The sequence below is a fragment of the Jaculus jaculus genome, chromosome 10, assembly GCF_020740685.1.
Source record: "Jaculus jaculus isolate mJacJac1 chromosome 10, mJacJac1.mat.Y.cur, whole genome shotgun sequence".
In the NCBI taxonomy this organism is placed as follows: domain Eukaryota; kingdom Metazoa; phylum Chordata; class Mammalia; order Rodentia; family Dipodidae; genus Jaculus; species Jaculus jaculus.
In genome coordinates this window covers 71,544,437-71,563,307 of record NC_059111.1, presented here as the reverse complement: position 1 = coordinate 71,563,307, position 18,871 = coordinate 71,544,437, and the positions used below count along the sequence as shown (strand labels likewise).

Genomic DNA, 18,871 nt, shown 5'->3' with positions numbered 1-18,871 from the left:
ATGTTCCCCTCAACATATATCCCAAGGACAATTTTTTTGAGGCAGGATATTAAAGAACAAAAATGGGGCTTGGGAAATGGCTTAGTGGTCTAGGCATTTGCTTGTGAAGCCTAAGGACCCTGGTATGATTCCCTAGGACTCACATAAGCCAGATGCACAGTTCATTTGCAGTGGCTCGAGGCCATGGCACGCCCATTCTCCCTTTCTCTCTGCCTCTTCCTCTGTCTCTCTCATATAAATAAATAAAACACTTTTTTAAAAAGTAAATGAATAAATAACAAAATTTATAAACATTTTTTTAAAAAGAACAAAAATGCATTTAGTTGCGTATAGTACCTGTACACAACTGAAAGTGAGCATTCAATGTATATGGAAATGAAATTCATAAACTCCTTATGCTAATATATGGCATATGAAACAAAATAAAATTCACTTTACTTTTACAAATTTTACAAATTTATTGTTTGTTTTAGGCAGTCTTAAGACATTCCAGAGTTCACCAGTATTCTCAACTTTCCAAATCTGTTTTCCCTTTTATCGAACTTCCAATGCTGCCTATCAGAATTCCAAGTATGCTATGAGCTTTTTAAAAAATATTTTTATTTATTAATTTGCAAGGACACCGATAGGGGGAAGGGAGGAGAGAGAGAACCCAGAATGAGTGCATCAGGGCCTCTTGCCACTGCAAACAAATTCCAGACACATGCACCACTTTGTGGTCTCTGGCTTTATATAGATACTGGGGAACTGAAACCTGGAGTGACAGACTACATAAAGCCAGGTATGATGGATGCCTTTAATCCCAGCTCTTGGGAAACAAAAATAGAAGGACCATTGTGAGTTTGAGGCCACCCTGAGATTGCACAGTGAATTCCCAGTCAACCTGGGCTAGAGTGAAACTTTACCTCAATAAAATAAAATAAAATAAAATAAATCACACCAAGAAATATATTTCTATGAAAATTCTATTTCAAAAAATCATATGTCCTAAAAATTCCATTGTTAGGCAATCTAATATAAAGGTTTTCACACAAATTAAATATATTCTTTATAAATTGCAAAGTAGGGGACATAATAATAGGAATTTACAATATATCATAACTCACTTAACCATTCCCTTAATGCTAGGTATTTAGTTGGTTACAAATAGTTTCCACTGTTATAATCACCATATGAACACTCCTATATAAAAATTGTGCTAATTGCTGAATATTCCCCTGGAAAGATACTTACAAGTGCTGCTCCTTTATAAACAGCATTTTCTTATTTTCTGGATTCATACTGCTATGCTGTTTTACAGAACAGTCAAACTACTTAAGTGCACCTGCTGTGGAATAGGGGAACTATCACATTTTCAAGCACTTATTTTCCAAACCAGTGTACTTGTTTCATCTTTTATACTATCACCTGAGGCCAAATTACCAGCTCTCTGCAGTCTCTTTACCATCTTCATCACAGAAGCAGGTCCATTAACAAGGAACAGGCAACTACTACTTATTTAATGAGGCAAATGAATGAAAAGTATATGGATCTTTAGAAATTTTCTCTATCATCAAAATTCAAGACTTTGCATTTGATGGGTCTCTGATGGACCTGCTCAGAGGGGTACACTTTAATCATATCACTAGTAAAGCACTCCTGTCATTTGTACTTGAAAGCATGAGTATATATATCCACATTGCATATTGTCCCAATTAGTTCTTTTCATCAAGAGAACAGTAGTTTGCAAGAAATGAAGATAAAAGGAATAAAAGGAGTCCTGAACAAAACATAAGCCCTTCTATTCCTTAGATAGTTGGGATAAAAAGCAACAATTTGTCAACAAACTAAAACTAACTATACCCACAAAATTCATAACTAATAATAAAACCCACTGTAAAGGTAACTCAGGTAAAAAAAAAAAAACACAAATGATATGCTTGTCGAGACATTCTATTTTTTTTTTTTTTAATTTGAGAGAAGGAGGGGCAGATGCTGCAGTCTGGAATGGGAACTGGACTTGAGATAAATGACCCAGCACACTCCACTGCAGCCCCACCTGAAACCACAGAGGAATTGGGGAAATGAGCAAAAATGCTGTACTCTCAGTTAAGCTGGTATCAGCACAAGGGTGATGGAGAAAAATACTGAGGACACTCAACACCTACCAAACCAGACATCTAGATTCTCCTAAGTGCCCATCACTGAATTAGACTCAAAATGTTCCCAGCATGACTCAGGGAATCTTACAGAAGAGGGGGTGGAAAGATTGTTAGAGACCCAAGTTGGGAAATTTTGCACAGAGACATTGTCTCTCCCCATAACTGACTGATGCCCCATAGTGCATGACCCACAATACCCATGGGGTTGACCTGCATTCCCAATGAGAAAGGCCTCTTCAGAAAGGGGCAGGAAGGAGGGAAAGGATGGTACCAACATGTGACAATTACATACAAAATATGTCCATTTCTAATAATAAAAAATAAAATATATATTAAAAATAAAATTGAGAGAGGGAAAAAGGAAGACAGAGAGAGAGAACTGGCACACCAGGGCCTCCAGCCACTGCAGACAACTCCAGATGCATGCACCCCCTTGTACATCTGGCTATGTGGGTCCTAGAGAGTCCAACTGGGATCCTTTGGTTTTGTAGGCAAATGCCTTAACCACTAGGTCATCTCTCCAGCTCATTCTATTTTTTTAAATTTAAGTTAACACTTTTAAAACTATTTTTTGTCAAACAAAGTTTGATGAACTTTTTTATGGGATACTAAAAACTCTGCATATAGAAAATAAATTCCCTCTCTCCCTGTCCCTCCTCTCCCTCCCCCCCCTCCCTCCCCCTCCCTCCCTCTCTCTCTCTCTCTCTCTCTCTCTTTTAGGGAGTCGAGTCCTTTATTTGTCTTTTGCATGAAAACAGGAAATTTGGGGAGGAGTAGAGAACATGAAGGGTGAACAAGCTGCTTTGATTTTTTTTCTAGTCAGAATGAGGGCAACTGGCTCAGGACATGGACCTGGGTCCCCACAACAACATGGTGATTGTGACTGGACAAGAAGCAGTTTATTAAAGCACTATTTTCTACATCTTATCCCAAGCTAACCAGGCTTATGGTTACATTGGAAAGTAACACTGTCTGGAATATTCTCCTTGAAAGCACAGAGAAGTTGACATGCAGCAAGGAGACAGCAGAGCAAATGCCATGGGTCTGACTAGCCTAGGAGCCAAGGATCAATTCACAAAGAGCAAGAGGGTATAAATTCTCTTTTTTAAGATAACTATATGACAGGTCCATACTCAAGTGTTCCACATCATCAATGAAACTGAATATTCTTCACAGTGTAAACCTTACAAACTGTATTTTGGCAAGCTACTTTATCCAATTAAAGTAGCAGATTTCCATAGGAACACATAAGTTCTGTACTAGTTCATGTACAAGATGATGACATTTATTCCTAACAGAAATACATCATTTCAACGTTAACAAGCAGTCATCTTTTAGACCTGAGTTATTCACACATTGCTTCCTTGCATAATTAAGAACTAAAGGCAAAGCATTTCCATACTACATGTAACAGGTTAGTTAGGCCTATAAAATAATTAAACAAAACTTTTTTGATTTATTAAAATGCTATTTATGATCCAGGGCTAGAAGAAAAAGACAATGACAGATAAAAAGTATTGTTGGAAAACAAACCTTATGTAGATCATATAAGTGAGCTAAATCATTCCCATATGTTACAGTTAACATACTACCTAAAGGGGCAAAAGCCGCATTTCTAAAATATTAACCTATTGTGAAAAGAGATTCTTATTATAGAATTCAGTGCTTGGTCACTCTTCCCCTACATTCCTATCCCAACTTTGGTTTCCTTTTAATGAAAAAAGGGAAAGTCAGCAAAACAAAATGCCACCATTAAATCATTGTGCAACATTTTGTGTCAAAACTGTAATGGGAAATGCACACATCAAGGGAAAGGTTCCTGTTCTTTTCACTTGGTTCATGGCTCATCCTTCTACGTAACTGTATAGGCACTACTGATGGCTTAATGTGGCATTTGAAGGATTATGGCATTTTCAGGAAAGCACAGTGCAGTGGTTTTAGTGTTATCTGGTTGAAATTACTGCTGTGATTTAGAGTAACTGCTGTTTATATACGATGGGAAAAGGCAGCTACCATCTTACAACATGAATCTACTTCTTAATTATGTATTTTCTTAATAAAACATGTGGTCAATCTACGTAACAAGAACAGAACTAGAGGAAATTCCTTTAGAAAAGAGGCCTGCTATACAGACAGACACGTTATATTTAGCCCTGCGTTATACTATCAAGAGCTGGTTCTGACAATGATTATCTTAGGTCATTTCAGTTTCAGAAGGATGTAAGTGCTCCTTCAAACTGTTTTTACCTTAAGAACTAAAACGAAATAGGAAAAGCAAATATGCATCATCCCTTTAAGGCAGTTAGTAGCTATTCCTATTCAGAGACTAAATATGAGAGATTCTATGCTCGTATTTTATTATTTACATATTACTTATACAATGTCATGTTTATCTACAAACAATTCTGCTTAAAAACACAACTTATTTTGTCTTGCTCAAAAGGAAGACAAGGGCTGGAGAGATGGCTTAGCGGTTAAGCGCTTGCCTGTGAAGCCTAAGGACCCTGGTTCGAGGCTCGATTCCCCAAGACCCACATTAGCCAGATGCACAAGGGGGCGCACGCATGCATCTGGAGTTCATTTACAGTGGCTAGAGGCCCTGGCGTATCCATTCTCTCCCCCCTCCCCCTCTTCCTCTCTCTGTCTGTTGCTCTCAAATAAATAAATAAAAATAAACAAAAAAAGGAAGACAAACTTTTCAAATTAAAATAAAGAATTCCATTCTCTCCCCCCTCCCCCTCTTCCTCTCTCTGTCTGTTGCTCTCAAATAAATAAATAAAAATAAACAAAAAAAGGAAGACAAACTTTTCAAATTAAAATAAAGAATTTTTTCCCATAAACTATTTTTATAAACTTAATACTCAATAATAAATGAAAACTGCCTTACATATTTGACAGACTATAGCCTATAAAATGCATAATTAAACACAAAGTAAGAAAACTAGGGCTATTATTAAAATAATAGTAAGATATTTATTCTATAAAATATTAATAACTTCTTATATTTGGCTAACATTTATACTTCCAAATTTCTTTTTTCACTAGTTCACAACCAACCCATATATGCTACCAATATTCAAGGGAAATTAAGGTTATATTAATGACTTCTACCACATCTAGAGAATGAGTGAATAAGGCAAAATGTGGGAAAATTTTCTGATTTCATGTCCTCACATTTATATACTTAATGAGAACAGAAACTGGAAAAGAAGCATTTCTGTTCAAATATCACAGTGTCAAGTAAAATACTTCCTTCCCACACACAGAGGCCTTTTAATGCCCAAGCAAGATCATCTTAAGGTTATGTAATGCTGAGTTAGGTCTTCCTGAAATTTAATCTGTTTCACACATGCTGAAGACAAAAATCAGCTTAATGGCATAAAACTTCTCAAAGGAACACATTGACATTTATCTTATGAACATTCTAAAGTACAAAATGTTCTTATTTTTGAAGCTTACTAAACTTCAAAGCAGTACAGTTCATTGTCTATTGTCTTGCAGTAGTGCACTCATTTAAATGGCCATTCCTAGGGCTCCAGAGCATAGTTGGTTAGCAAGCAGAACTTGTTGAAGATAACTGTCATGCCTGAATGTACAGACAGCATGATTGATGTGCAAAAGCACCTCAAGTCTGAAATGTTTATGACAGCAAACCAATTAAACATGAATGCTGATGCAAGTTGAGGAATTCAGCTGCCCTACCTCAAATTAGATAAAATAAGTCACACCCTAATGAAAAAGCCCCATGCTACTTACCATAGCCAGATTCTTTCCTAGCAAACAAACCCATTATCATTATCTTAAGACCACATGCCATAAAATCAAAGTTCTTGCAAGACAGTCTGTATTACATCAAGGTTATTATTTGTGATGTTTGTGATGCATACATAAGCTATTTGTGATACATGCTTAAGTCTAAGAATAAAAACACCATGGGTCATGACTGGGTCTTCTGATTCATTGCGACAGAGAGCCCCCTGGTTTTCCCACTTTCTGGCAGAATACAGCCTTTCATTTACTTTTACATGGTTACTTATTTATTTGTAAGAAGAGAGGTAGAAGACAGAGAGAAAGAGAGAGAGAGAGAGACAGACAGACAGACACTGGGAGCACCAGGGCCTTCAGCCTCTGCAACAGACTTCCAGATGCATACACCACTGTATATCTGACTTTTCATGGCTATTAGGGAATCAAACCTGAGTTGTTAGGCTTTACAGGCAGGTCCCTTAACTGCTGAGTCATCTCTCCAGCTCCCTAGTTCTCCCACTTCCAAAATTACCAAACTGTCTTAACTTTTTTTTTCAAGCCATGTGCAGAACTCTACAAGATTCCTTGTACCCTACTGTGTATGAATGCAGCAAGAATTTACATAAATGACCCTTCCTTTAAAAAATTATAAAAACCCTCAAACTTACAGCTATTTATAAATTTCATTCATAAAATGCAAATATGATATAGTGTGTTTGTAATGTTTTCTTTTTGTACAGGTGGTTAATTCAAATAATCACTCCTCTAAAGTTTCACATCATTATGGCTACATATTTAGAGGGTTGTTCTTTTATGATTTTTGGGATTTTTTTTGTCTACAATTACAGCAATGATGTGTTAAGACAAAAAGGACTACAGAAATATTTAGTAAAAAGATCACCACAATTAAAGCTACTAGTGATGAAAAATTTAAGTGTGCATGGCATCATGAACTTACCCAAACAACAACTTCGATAAATACATGACACCAAATATTTTTATTGCGTGTGTGAAAAAATATGTACATATATGTGATTTTAAATTTTTTTGTTCATTTTTATTTATTTATTTGAGAGTGACAGAGAGAGAGAGAGGGGGGGGCAAATAGACAGAGAAAGAGAGAATGGGTACGCCAGGGCCTCCAGCCACTGCAAACGAACTCCAGACGCGTGCGCCCCCTTCTGCATCTGGCTAACGTGGGTCCTGGGGAATCGAGCCTCAAACCGGGGTCCTCAGGCTTCACAGGCAAGCGCTTAACTGCTAAGCCATCTCTCCAGCTCATATATGTGATTTTAATATGCACCCATATAACATAAATGCAATGTAACTACATACTATGGAAAGTCAATGTATCTTAAAAATATCTGAAAAAGAAACCATTTGACAAATAACAAATATCACAGAGATAATCATCTACAATGATCTAATTTCATTATTAGTGCTTTGATCCTTATTTCTATAAAATATAAAGAATAATTCAAAGATATATAAAGTTCTAAGGCCCTACAAAGCAAATGCAGCCCAAAAAGCCATCAATACATCACATAGAACAAGAAAAGAATATTGTTCAGACTGCAACAAAACCTTTTATCAAATATATGATATTGTTTTCCAAACATGAGACAGGTTTTCTCTATGTTTCCATGTAGACCATTCAGGCCAACTCTTGATTCTCCTTACCTTTGCCTCCCAAGTGCTAGGGTTACTGGCTTTGGCATCCATGCCAGCCTTTCAAAGATAAGTTTTATCCAACCAGGGAAATTAAATGTTAAGTTATCACTTAAGTTACTTGACACTGTAGAAGCCAGACCACCTAAATATGAATTCACTATGGTTACTCAAAGTTCCATCAAAGCAGAAATCCAGAAGCTACAGAGAACTCAACACTAAATCAGACTTCTAACACACCTACCAAGGCTCAGGAAACATCGCTGAAGAAGGGGAGGAAAGATTGTGAGAGCCACAGGTTGGGTAGAAATATCCTGAGGCCAAGAGCCAACCCCTCAGTGCCCCAAAAACTGGCTCAGGCCTTCAAGACTCCACAGTAAATACCAAGAGCCTTCAGTGGAATGGAAATGTGGACAGGGGATAAAAGAGTATTACATTTAAATAATAAAAATAAATTACAAAGGAGTTCTGTGTATATCTACAAATGACTAAAACTAAAACTAAACTACAGTGCTAAAAACTAAGACTAAATTACAGTGCAAAAGATAGAAGAGGTTTGCCTTTGAGATTTTTGGAAACACTGAACATGTTTTATGTTCTAATAATAACAGAGGTTATGAGTATACATTTTGTCTGAATAGAGCAATTTTGTATTCATGCTACTGATGGCATGCCATTCTATGTAATATTTACCACACCCATATACATATGCACACATACATAAACAAGTGCTGAACTACTTGGTAGATTTACTCTTTGCAGTGATTTGGGTTGACAGTTTGAAAACTTTCTGTATATTTCAAGTTTTAGCCAAAAAGTAACCATTGGATAAAATAATTTGTATATATGAATAAATAGAAGATAGAGATATTTCTTTATGGAAGTATCTGCAGTTATTTTACCAGTCATCAGTAGTTCAATCTTTGCAACTTTGAGAAAATTGTACTTTTTTAAAAATTTAGTTTACATCACCTGGATTTAAAAACCCTAAAATAATATACCTATGATAATGTTATCTATTCAACCATGCTTCTTTTAACCTGACTTAGGATTTTTGTTGTCAAATTTAAATTAGCAAAGATTTTATTTTATCAAAACACCTATTCCTAAATTGTAAGAATGACTGGTTCCAAAAAAACAAACAAACAAACAAAAAAAAACTATGTGACTGCTCTTTGATCTAAAAAGAGAAGGAAAGGACCATTAATTTTATTTTCTTTGATACTTGAGTTTTGAAAATGAGCTCTCATGCAAATATTTCAAGTATATTTATACGAAGGCAATTTTTAGGGATTTGTATATTTCCTGGGTAAAATGTAAAAGAAGTTGTCATGCTTTGGGTTGTTCATGCAGGATACAGCACTTTAACGAAACTTTAATGTTTTGCACTAGTGAAAAAAATCTGTAAATTGATGTTGAAGATACTTTACAGATATGCCTTGTGAAAGCAGAATTTTTAATTAAAAAAGAACATTATAATTGTTTTGTGTGTGCTTCCGTGGTCCCATTTTCAAACTATCCCCTTCTTTATCTTTTCACCAACAAAAGAACAGCATTAATGGTGGTGAGTAGTAGTTGGAGGAAGCATTGCCAAAAGGCCCTGAGCAGAGCAAGAACCTGGTTTGGGTCACCTTAAGTTTTCTGTTCCTCTGTTGTTGTTTCAGAAGGTTTTCATTTCCTATGCAGGCACTGTTGGGAGTGTGGGATGATACTCATTTCCTGTCATAATGGCATGCAGTACTAATTTTATAAGTGCATCTTGTGTGAAACTCAATAAATTGAATTTTATAATCTTTTGTAAAAAAAAAAAAATAAAGAGAGAGAGAGAGAGAGAGAGAGAGAGAGAGAGAAAAGGAAAGGGTTGAAGAGATGGCTTAGCAGTTAAGGCACTTGCCTGCAAAACCAAAGGACCTCGGTTTGATACCGCAGTACCCACGTAAGCCAGCTGCACCCATATTCTCTCTCTCCCCACTCCCTTCCTCCCTCAAATAAATAAATAAAATTTTAAAAAAAGAGAGAAGGAAAAATAGCTATGCTAATCCATTCTCAGGATGATTTCTCTAGGCATCCTAGCCATACTGGCATTCTTACAGAGTTTAAATTCTAAGCATTTTAGAACTTAGTACAATTAAGTGGACAAGTTTTCAAAACTATTTTACTATATGTGTGGGGTGGGGTATGCACGCATGCAATATGCATTCCTATGGAGGCCACAGGTGTTCCTGTCATCTGTCATCCTCAAGAACATCGTCCAATGTTGTAGAGACAGGGTCCCTCTCTGGCCTGAAACTCATCAATTAGGCTAGATTAGCTACCTCTCAGGCGCTGGGATTATAGGCACAGGCCACAACACACAGCATTTTCATGTGGGCACAGGGAGTCAAACTCAGACCTTCTTGCAAGAGACAAAGAATTCTATGAAAATTGTAACTATGCTATAGGGCTAAGTGTACATAGCTCAAGGTAGAGCATTTGCCTAGAATGCACAAGGCTCTGAGTTTGATTTGTAGCACTAAAAAAATTTTTTGGAAACTGTACCTAATTCATAGCCAATTTTAGCTTCATTGCTCAGGAAAAAACCTCACCACTTATGACCCAGGCAATTTACAAGCCTCCACATTAGTTGGAACAAAAAAGTTAATTAAAAAGTCAGAATCACAGAGTAATATTTGAAATGAAAAATCTATTATACATGAATTATTCTAAGCATCCCTAATAGCTTATGACACAATCAAATTTACCTTGGGAAACATTCAGAAGATATTTAAAATATGAAATAAATAAAAATGCTAACAATACTGCTTTTGCTTAAAGATCAAACTGACATCCTAACCTTGTAACAAAATGTTTCAATACCTTTATGATTTGGAATGTATTCAAATAAAGAGGTAAATCTAGCAAGCATTTAGTAGTGTAGAATTAGCTGTAAAAGTAAAATAGCTTCACAGATCACTTCCTACCCTTCTATAATGCCTCTGAATAATGGCTACAAGACAAAATAAAGCAAAAAAGTACTATTTAATAGGAATCACACACGATAGGAGTTGTTTTAAGAAAAACTTTTTTGCCTCTTACCTCTCTTAAATAGTAAAAATAGTAACATTGATAGGCTAGAGAGACAGATTAACAGTTAAGGCACTTGCCTGCAAAGACAAAGGACTCAAGGTTCAATTCCCCAGGACCCACGTAAGCCAGACGCACAAGGTGGCATATACATCTGAAGTTTGTTTGCAGTGGCTGGAGACCCTGACACCCATTCTCTCTCTCTCTCTCTCTCTCCTTCTCCCCCTCTCTCTTTTTCTCTCTCAAATAAATAAATAAATAAAAATAAAAAACTGTCTTTAAAAAAAAAAAAAACTATTTTAAGAGCTGGGCATGGTGGTGCACACCTTTAAACCCAGCACTCGGGAGGCAGAGGTAGCAGGATCACCATGAATTCAAGGACACCTGAGGCTACCTAGTGAATTCCAGGGCCAGAGTGAAACCGCACCACAAGAAACCAATAAATAAATAAATATTTTAAAAAATTATTATACTGAGCTTCAATAGTTAAAAGTTATTATTGCCAATAATCTGATACCATACTAAAAATACATGGAGAAGGCCTACCTATCTCTAAAACCTATTTTTTAAAAATCAAATATGCTAAAGGAGAATCACTTTTTTTTTTGTTTGTTTTTTGTTTTTTGTTTTTTCAGGGTAGGGTCTCAGGCTGACCTGGAATTCACTACGTAGTCTCAGGGTGGCCTAGAACTCATGGCGATCCTCCTACCTCTCTGCCTCCCGAGTGCTGGGATTAAGGAGGGCACAACCACGCCTGGCAGAACCACTTCATTTTTACTCTTTCATAGATATATCCATCAATTTCTTTTTGATAATTTCTTTCTTTACCTAATACACATGTATACAAAATTCTGCTATTTTATTGACCTAAAAATTACTCTCCCTTATGAAACCTTTCAAATACCTCTATTATTAATTTTATATCTACTGACTAAATTTGCTCTCAAGTTACTATAAAAGTTTTGATTAATTGAACAAAAGAATGAGCAGTAGTATGGAGTGTAAAGCATATTAAGCACTTACTGAGCATGAAATGTGGCAACAAAAATAAGTAAGGTTTCATTACATGAACAAATTCAACAAAACATTTTTGCAAGATATATGAATACCAAAATAAGATATCACAATTTCAACACGTTTTAATTTAGCCTGTAACATTTATTTGCATATTGTTAACATAAAGGAACATACTTTTAGTGGACAACTCAGATAATTTTTAAGTATAAAAAGTGGATACAAAAGGAAACCACTTCTTAAAAAGGTTCTGTAGCCGAGAGTTATTGGTGCATGCCTTTAACCCCAGCACTCAGGAGGCAGAGGTAGGAGGATCGCTGTGAGTACAAGGCCACCCTGAGACTCCGTAATGAATTCCAGGTCAGCCTGGACTAGTGTGAAACCCTACCTTGAAAAATGAAAAAAACAAAAACAAAACAAAACAAAAAGGTTCTGTAAATAATATAAGATAGATTTTCCTTTATGACTTTGATAATTTTTATATTCCTCAAACCAGGTGAGGATAGCTTTATCTAACAAACTTAGAGAAAAAAAAAATACATATATATATATGTATATGTATACGTATATATACACCCACATACATATACATATGACAAATTATATATATGTTTCTTCAGTATATTCTAGAAATAATTATATATAAAAACAGAATATATAAGTTTTCTAAGAGTTTCAAAATATCACTGTTTATTATTTTGGAAACTCATCTGCTAATACTAACCCTTACTTCATCATAAACATGTAAGTATACTTTGTGTTCCTATACAATACTTTTGTCCACATTTTTATGTACAAGTACTTTACCATCACTTAACCATTTACACAAAATGCCTAATGGTACCAAGTAAGAATCAATTCAGCTAACATACAGGGAGAAGACTGAGACACAGAAATGCTACAGTGTTTTCCCAACACCACATATGCTGCACACAATTTCTTCACAGTAATGCAAAACCATACATGTAATCTCACATATGAACATGTACAAGTAACAAAGGAAAATAACAGCAATGGAATTTTCTACACAGCCTGATTAATTCTATACAAAGGAGTATGGTTCCAAAATCACACTTGCTAAAGATCGGGTCCTGTTGAGTTATTCAAGCGAACTTAAGACATAAACACTATATTCAGTGCAAACTTACTATGATCCAAAGCACTGAAAAAGGAATAGACAGTGAGTACAATCTATTTGTGACTAGGCAGAAGCCTTATTTAAAAGAGCTCCGTGAAGTCATGATTCAATCCTCAAGATCATAAATATTTACGTATAAGATAAATAAATCAAAATATCAAAATTAAAGTTGAAAAATATCATGTGAACATATTAAGACACAATGTACTCATAAAAATTCAATTTGGGGTGAGGTATTCTCAGACAATAATGGTGCCAACTCCAAAATAAATGTTACGCAAATAATACATATTTGCTATGAGATTATCATTAGATAGGCAAAATCCTATATAAAAGTACTTAATCCTTGAGCTGTATTCCTTAAACTGAATATATTTTAAAATAAAAATAGCATAACTCTAAAACACCTCAGGCTCTGCTTCATGCACAGTTTTTCTTAATATTTCTCAAGAATATTAAGAAAAACATTTAAATTCCATTTTCATTATCTTTTTAATACTTTTACAGATAATTTATGATGCTATTATCTTAATCAATTAAGAAAACTTTGTATATTATTTCTAGAATATTATCCTCCAAAAGACTTCTGGAAAACTCCAGATACTAGCATGATGTAACGATGTGATTAGGAATAAAAAATTTATAATAGAAGCTGATTAAATAGATTAGAAATATTAATACTATTCAAAAATCTTACCAAATTAAGAAGAAAGAGGAAACCTAGTATTTGTTATGGCTAAAATATGGGTCAGAAGTGCCCTATCACATGAGTTTTGAGGAAAAAAATGTATTCATTTCTAACAGAATGTAAAATATATGCAAAAAAAATTCAGTCTGGTAAAAATGTGTAGATCCAGCAAGGAGTGGTGGTGCATGCCTTTAATTCCAGTACTCAGGGGGCTGAGGTAGAAAAATCATTATGAGTTCAAGGCCAGTGTGAAACTAATTCTAGGTTAGCCTGGGAAAGACTCTATCTCGAAAAACCAAACAAAAGAAAGAAAGAAAGAGAGAGAGAGAGAGAGAGAGAGAGACAGACAGACAGACAGACGGTAAGTAAGAAAGAAAGAAGGAAGGAAGGAAGGAGGGAAGGAGGGAGGGAGGGAGGGAGGGAGGGAGGGAGGGAGGGAGGGAGGGAGGGAGAGGGAGAGAGAGAGAGAGAAAGAAAGAAAGAAGAAAAGAAAGAAGGAAGGAAGGAAAGAAAGAAAGAAGGAAAGAGAGAGAAAGACAGAAAGAAACAAAGAAATAAGGAAAGAGAGAAAAGAAAAACAAAAAATGTGTAGATCTTATTGCAAAAGGGCCTGAATCAATCTACTACCAAAAAAGGAAAGGGAGTACATATTCCAATTAGTTCACAAAATTAAAATGATTATCAGTAGTTCTCTTTTTCTTCATCTCTCACATTTCTTCATTCCATTCCCAAGCTCAAGGAAATTTCTCTGGATTGAATTCTCTGGGTTTATTTAGAAGCCTATCACTTTATCACTTTGCTTTCATAATTTTATGTATGCCACCATATTATGCTTACACTTAGGATTTCATTTTTGAAAAATCTATCATGATCATAAGCATTCATGTGTGTTTTCATAACTGCTAACAGCTTTATTCTAAACTCACATGAACTTAGTTTTTAGGATAGCTGCCACCAGGTTCTACATGCACTGCTTCAAAAAAAAAAAAAAAAAAATCACCAAAATCAAATAGGCTTTCTTAAGTTTGTTAAAACAGTTTTTCTTTCTTTACTGGAAATTTTGCTTTCTCCTGATCTTCTTTAATGATGAGAAAAAACCAACCTAATAAATGTATAGTTACAGGCCTTCATTTTATGAGCATAAAAATATTTCAGTGATTAAAATATAAGGCATCATTCAAAGTAAATATTTTAAATCATATAAAATAAAATAGTAGCAAATATATTTTATCAACATGGGTTTATTATTTTTGAAATGTTTACTTCTTTACCCATCCACTTAATTGAATTATAATTTACTAAAGATAACTTTTCAGAAAAGATTCCATACTATACCATACTATAAGAGCCCTGTATTTACTATCCTTTGAAAGAATGATAATTCTTTTAAATAAGCTCTTTTTGCTGACCACCCACTCCCTGACCTCTTTCATCATTTGACTAATTCCTCCATTTCCACAAAAGAGGCAAATGGTTAGAAGTCTGAGCCAAAGAACAGCCGCCATGCAATACCAGCTAAGATGCCTGGCTAGCATTATGTTTGACTTAAATAAAAAACAGTACTCAAACAAAACAAAGAAATGAAAAAGAAAAGAAAATGAAAAAGAAAACCTATCTAGGCCATCTTTTCACCTTTCTTTATTTCATAAGAGAGAAGCATTTAACACATTCACTTTGGAAAGTGGTAAGGAAGCGCTAAGGCAGCTCTTGCCAGTAAGGTCTGTCTCACTACTGCTGAGATAAACCTCAATTTTGATAATAACCTAAAAGACTTCAGTACTTTATGGTTTTATGAGATAAGATACAATTTTAATACAAGATGTCTACTTCAAATATTTCTGTGGCATCAATATATAGCGCTTGTCAACTTCTCTTTTCAGGAGAAACTTAATTCTCTTGTGCTCAAATCCAGATTGATGATCCCTCTTATTTACATCTGAACCAGAGATAGCCATGTATGTCCATTTAATGAGTGGATAAAATCTTTTCCTTAAGTACTGTTATCATTAAATAAGATTTTTTGTTGTTGTTGTTTGGTTTTTCGAGGTAGGGTCTCACTGTGGTCCAGGCTGACCTGGAATTAACTATGGAGTCTCAGGCGAACTCACAGCGATCCTCCTACTTCTGCCTCCCAAGTGCTGGGATTAAAGGCATGCGCCACCACACCCAGCAATATAAGCTTTTTATAAAGGGGCTCTGCTGTATTTTTTTTTTCTCTTTGTCTATGATGAGAAAATGATGATATGGGACTTTAATCTCTAAAGACAAGGTCTCAGCATTCAACTTACCTGACAAGATTTTCATTGTCCCCAGTTCCTTTGCAAGTTGCACACTCTGTTCTTAAGTCTTCAGCCTTGGGCTTCTTCTGCAGCACAGACTGCCTCTGCCTTCGCTCTCTTGGGACTCTTTCCTGCCACACAAATGAAACAAGCAAAACAAATCAGAAAAAGAAGGGGTCAGCAATGACTCCAAGAATGAAAGTTTCTGAGTTCAGACTGTGTAAAAAGTGCTTAACTTATTCCAACCTCATGTTTTTCTTCCTCAGGAACAAAGCTTCGTTTTCGCCCTCTTGTTCTCTGAAAGAAAATACACAAAAATATCCAATGTTTACAAAATGAATTAAATGAATTTACTCTGTTAAATGTTACTAAGTTATACTTGGAAAATTAGTGTTTTTGATTAATTCATCCATTGTATGTTGATTGGTAAAATAAATTGCAAAAACCTAATTAAACACAACTTATACATCATTTCTTTCCATTAGCGTGTACCTGATAGAAAAAAAGTGATTATAGAACTATTCTGAAGGTTCTTCTTCAGTACTCTGTACTTATATCTATCTATAAGTCACTCAAATCATTTAAATTTCCACAATTTTTTTGTTTGTTTGTTTTTTCAAGGTAGGGTCTCACTCTAGATCAGGCTGACCTGGAATTCACTATGTAGACTCAGGGTGGCCTCGAATTCATGGCGATCTTCCTACCTCTGCCTCCCCAGTGATATGTGATAACTTTCCACAACTTATCACATATCACTTCTATGGCAGCAGAAACACTAAATTGGAGTCTTCATATCAACTGCTGTTTACTTATACATGAATGCTCTCATACATGTTTGTACAATACAAGGCAACCAAAGAAAAGTAGAAGGCATAGATCTCACAAATCCTCTAATTCTAATTAAAATAAAATTAGATAAACCAAGTTATTAAAATACATATTTTTGCCAGGCATGGTGGCACATGCCTTTAATCCCAGCACTTGGAAGGCAGAGGTAGGAGGAGCACCATGAGTTTGAGGCTACCCTGAGACTACACAGTGAATTTCAGGTCACCCTGAGCTAGTGAGACCCTACCTTGAAAAATAGGTATTTCATTTAAGAAAAGGATATTTCGTAACACAATCACTATTTGGAAGAAAACATGTTTTGCTACCAGCACAGGTTATTGAATTTCTACCCCATAGCACCACCTTTGTAGACTTAGGATATGTGACTGCAGAACACTGCCCTAGAGATGGGAAAATAAAAACAGGTACCAAGATCACAAATTAAGAGAGTTGAGATGAACAAATATGAATGTCAAAGTTAGAGTAGGCATCAAACAATTCCCAACATGACTACTTTCTAATATAAATACATCAATGCTTTCTGAAGCTTCAAAATATCAAGTCCTTTCTTACACAACAGCAATGTGCTAATTTCATAATGTTTAATTAGCCCTAAATAACCAAAAGTCAGTTAAAGGCATTTGAAGCATAGTTAACTTATAGGTCATGTAGCCATTTACTTTTTTTTATTTTTATTTTTATTTTTTGTTTTTTTGAGGTAGGGTCTCACTCTAGCCCAGGCTGACCTGGAATTCACTATGTAGTCTCAGGGTGGCCTCGAACTCACGGCAATCCTCCTACCTCTGCCTCCCAAGTGCTGGGATTAAAGGTGTCCGCCACCACGCCCAGCATGTAGCCATTTACGCTTGTGTTGCAAATCAATATACATTATATTATGAAATTAACTGAGAAAAAAAGTAGAACTATAAGAATAAACTAGTATCACAAAAGACTTTTAAATGCAGGCCTTATATCTATTTTTACTTCTACAAAAATAGTAGCAAGCCGTGTTCCTCAGAGTATCATCCATGTCTCTATGTACTAGCATCCCCTAAGGCAATTATTAGAAATGCAGAAAACAGGGCTGGAGAAAGAGCTCAGTGGTTAAAGGTACTTTAATGGGTTTTGTTCCCCGGTACCTACATAAATAGCCAAATGTACAAAGTGGCTCATGTGTTTGAAGTTCGTCTGCAGTGGCAGGAGGCCCTGGCATAGCCATACTTACTCTCTTTGTCCCCTCTTTCTCCCTTTCTTGTTCTCCCAAATAAATAAAGTTATTTAAAAATAGAAAGAAATGAAGAAACTCAGGTTTATTTTAAAAGTTCAATTAGAATTTTCCTTTTAACAAGAATCTGAAGTAAGTAATACACATTAAATTTGAGAAGACTAGTTAGCATGGAAGAGTTCTTAGTGTTGACATTTATTCAAGTTCCAAGTCTATAGACTTGTCCTTTTGGCTACCTTTCTATATTATTTTGTTGTCCTTCTTAATATTAATGTTTATATTTTGCCCCAGAAAAGCTTCATCTCCAACTGGTAAGGATCATGTCATATGCACCTTTCTAAACCCAATTAGACTTAATACAATGCTTACTACATGCAAAGGATCAAGGAATTTGTTTTAATAAAATAAACTCTAACTGGTTAATTTTAAATTAATAAATGATTATACCATGTTATATAAATGCTACAAATAAAATATTGGCAAAATATATACCATTTCTGTCTCAGTAAATTATGTTAAGGAGAAAATATTTCAATCATTTATTGTAGCTTCATCATCTTCTGAAGAGAATGCTTCCAAAGCCTCTTCATCCAACCCACCTTTTAGGTAATCAAGTAGCTATATTTCACCTAACTCTAATTTTCTTTCTAACTTTCTTTTTTTGGATGTGTGGTATGGTATATAATATGGTGTGTGTACAGCATATGCACTTGCGTGTGCAGATATATACATGTTCTGCACATGTATGCAGATGGGAGAAGTAGGGTACCCTCCTCAATTGCTCATCCTCAGTTTCCTTGAGATACAGTCACTTCCTCAAAACAGAGCTGCTGGCTTTTTGGTGAGGAAGCCCTAGCAATCCTCTTGTCTCTGTTCCCCCATGTAACTGGGATTATACATCTTCATGGTCATGATCAGCTGTTTATTTGGGTGCTAGGATCAAACTCAGAAGGTCTTAGGCTGTCTCGGGTGTTCATACCTATTCACAGAGCCATCTTCTCAGTTCTGAACTATTTTAAGTATATGCTATACTGCTCCAATTTCATATTTTAAATATTTTGAGAAATTTAATTACAGGAT

General features: G+C 35.3%; 1 protein-coding gene across 4 annotated transcripts in view; it reads right to left on the bottom strand.

The window, feature by feature from the left end:
* The window catches only part of Phf14 (PHD finger protein 14), a 152,652-nt gene that overhangs the window by 61,801 nt on the left and 71,980 nt on the right, over window positions 1-18,871 (bottom strand). For all 4 annotated transcript variants that reach the window (XM_045160141.1, XM_045160142.1, XM_004671592.3 and 1 more), the window contains 2 exons: window positions 15,985-16,035; window positions 15,748-15,869 (listed from right to left, as the gene is read on the bottom strand). In XM_045160141.1, the coding sequence (XP_045016076.1) occupies window positions 15,748-15,869; window positions 15,985-16,035 (173 nt within the window). The remainder of the gene's footprint in view (window positions 1-15,747; window positions 15,870-15,984; window positions 16,036-18,871) is intronic.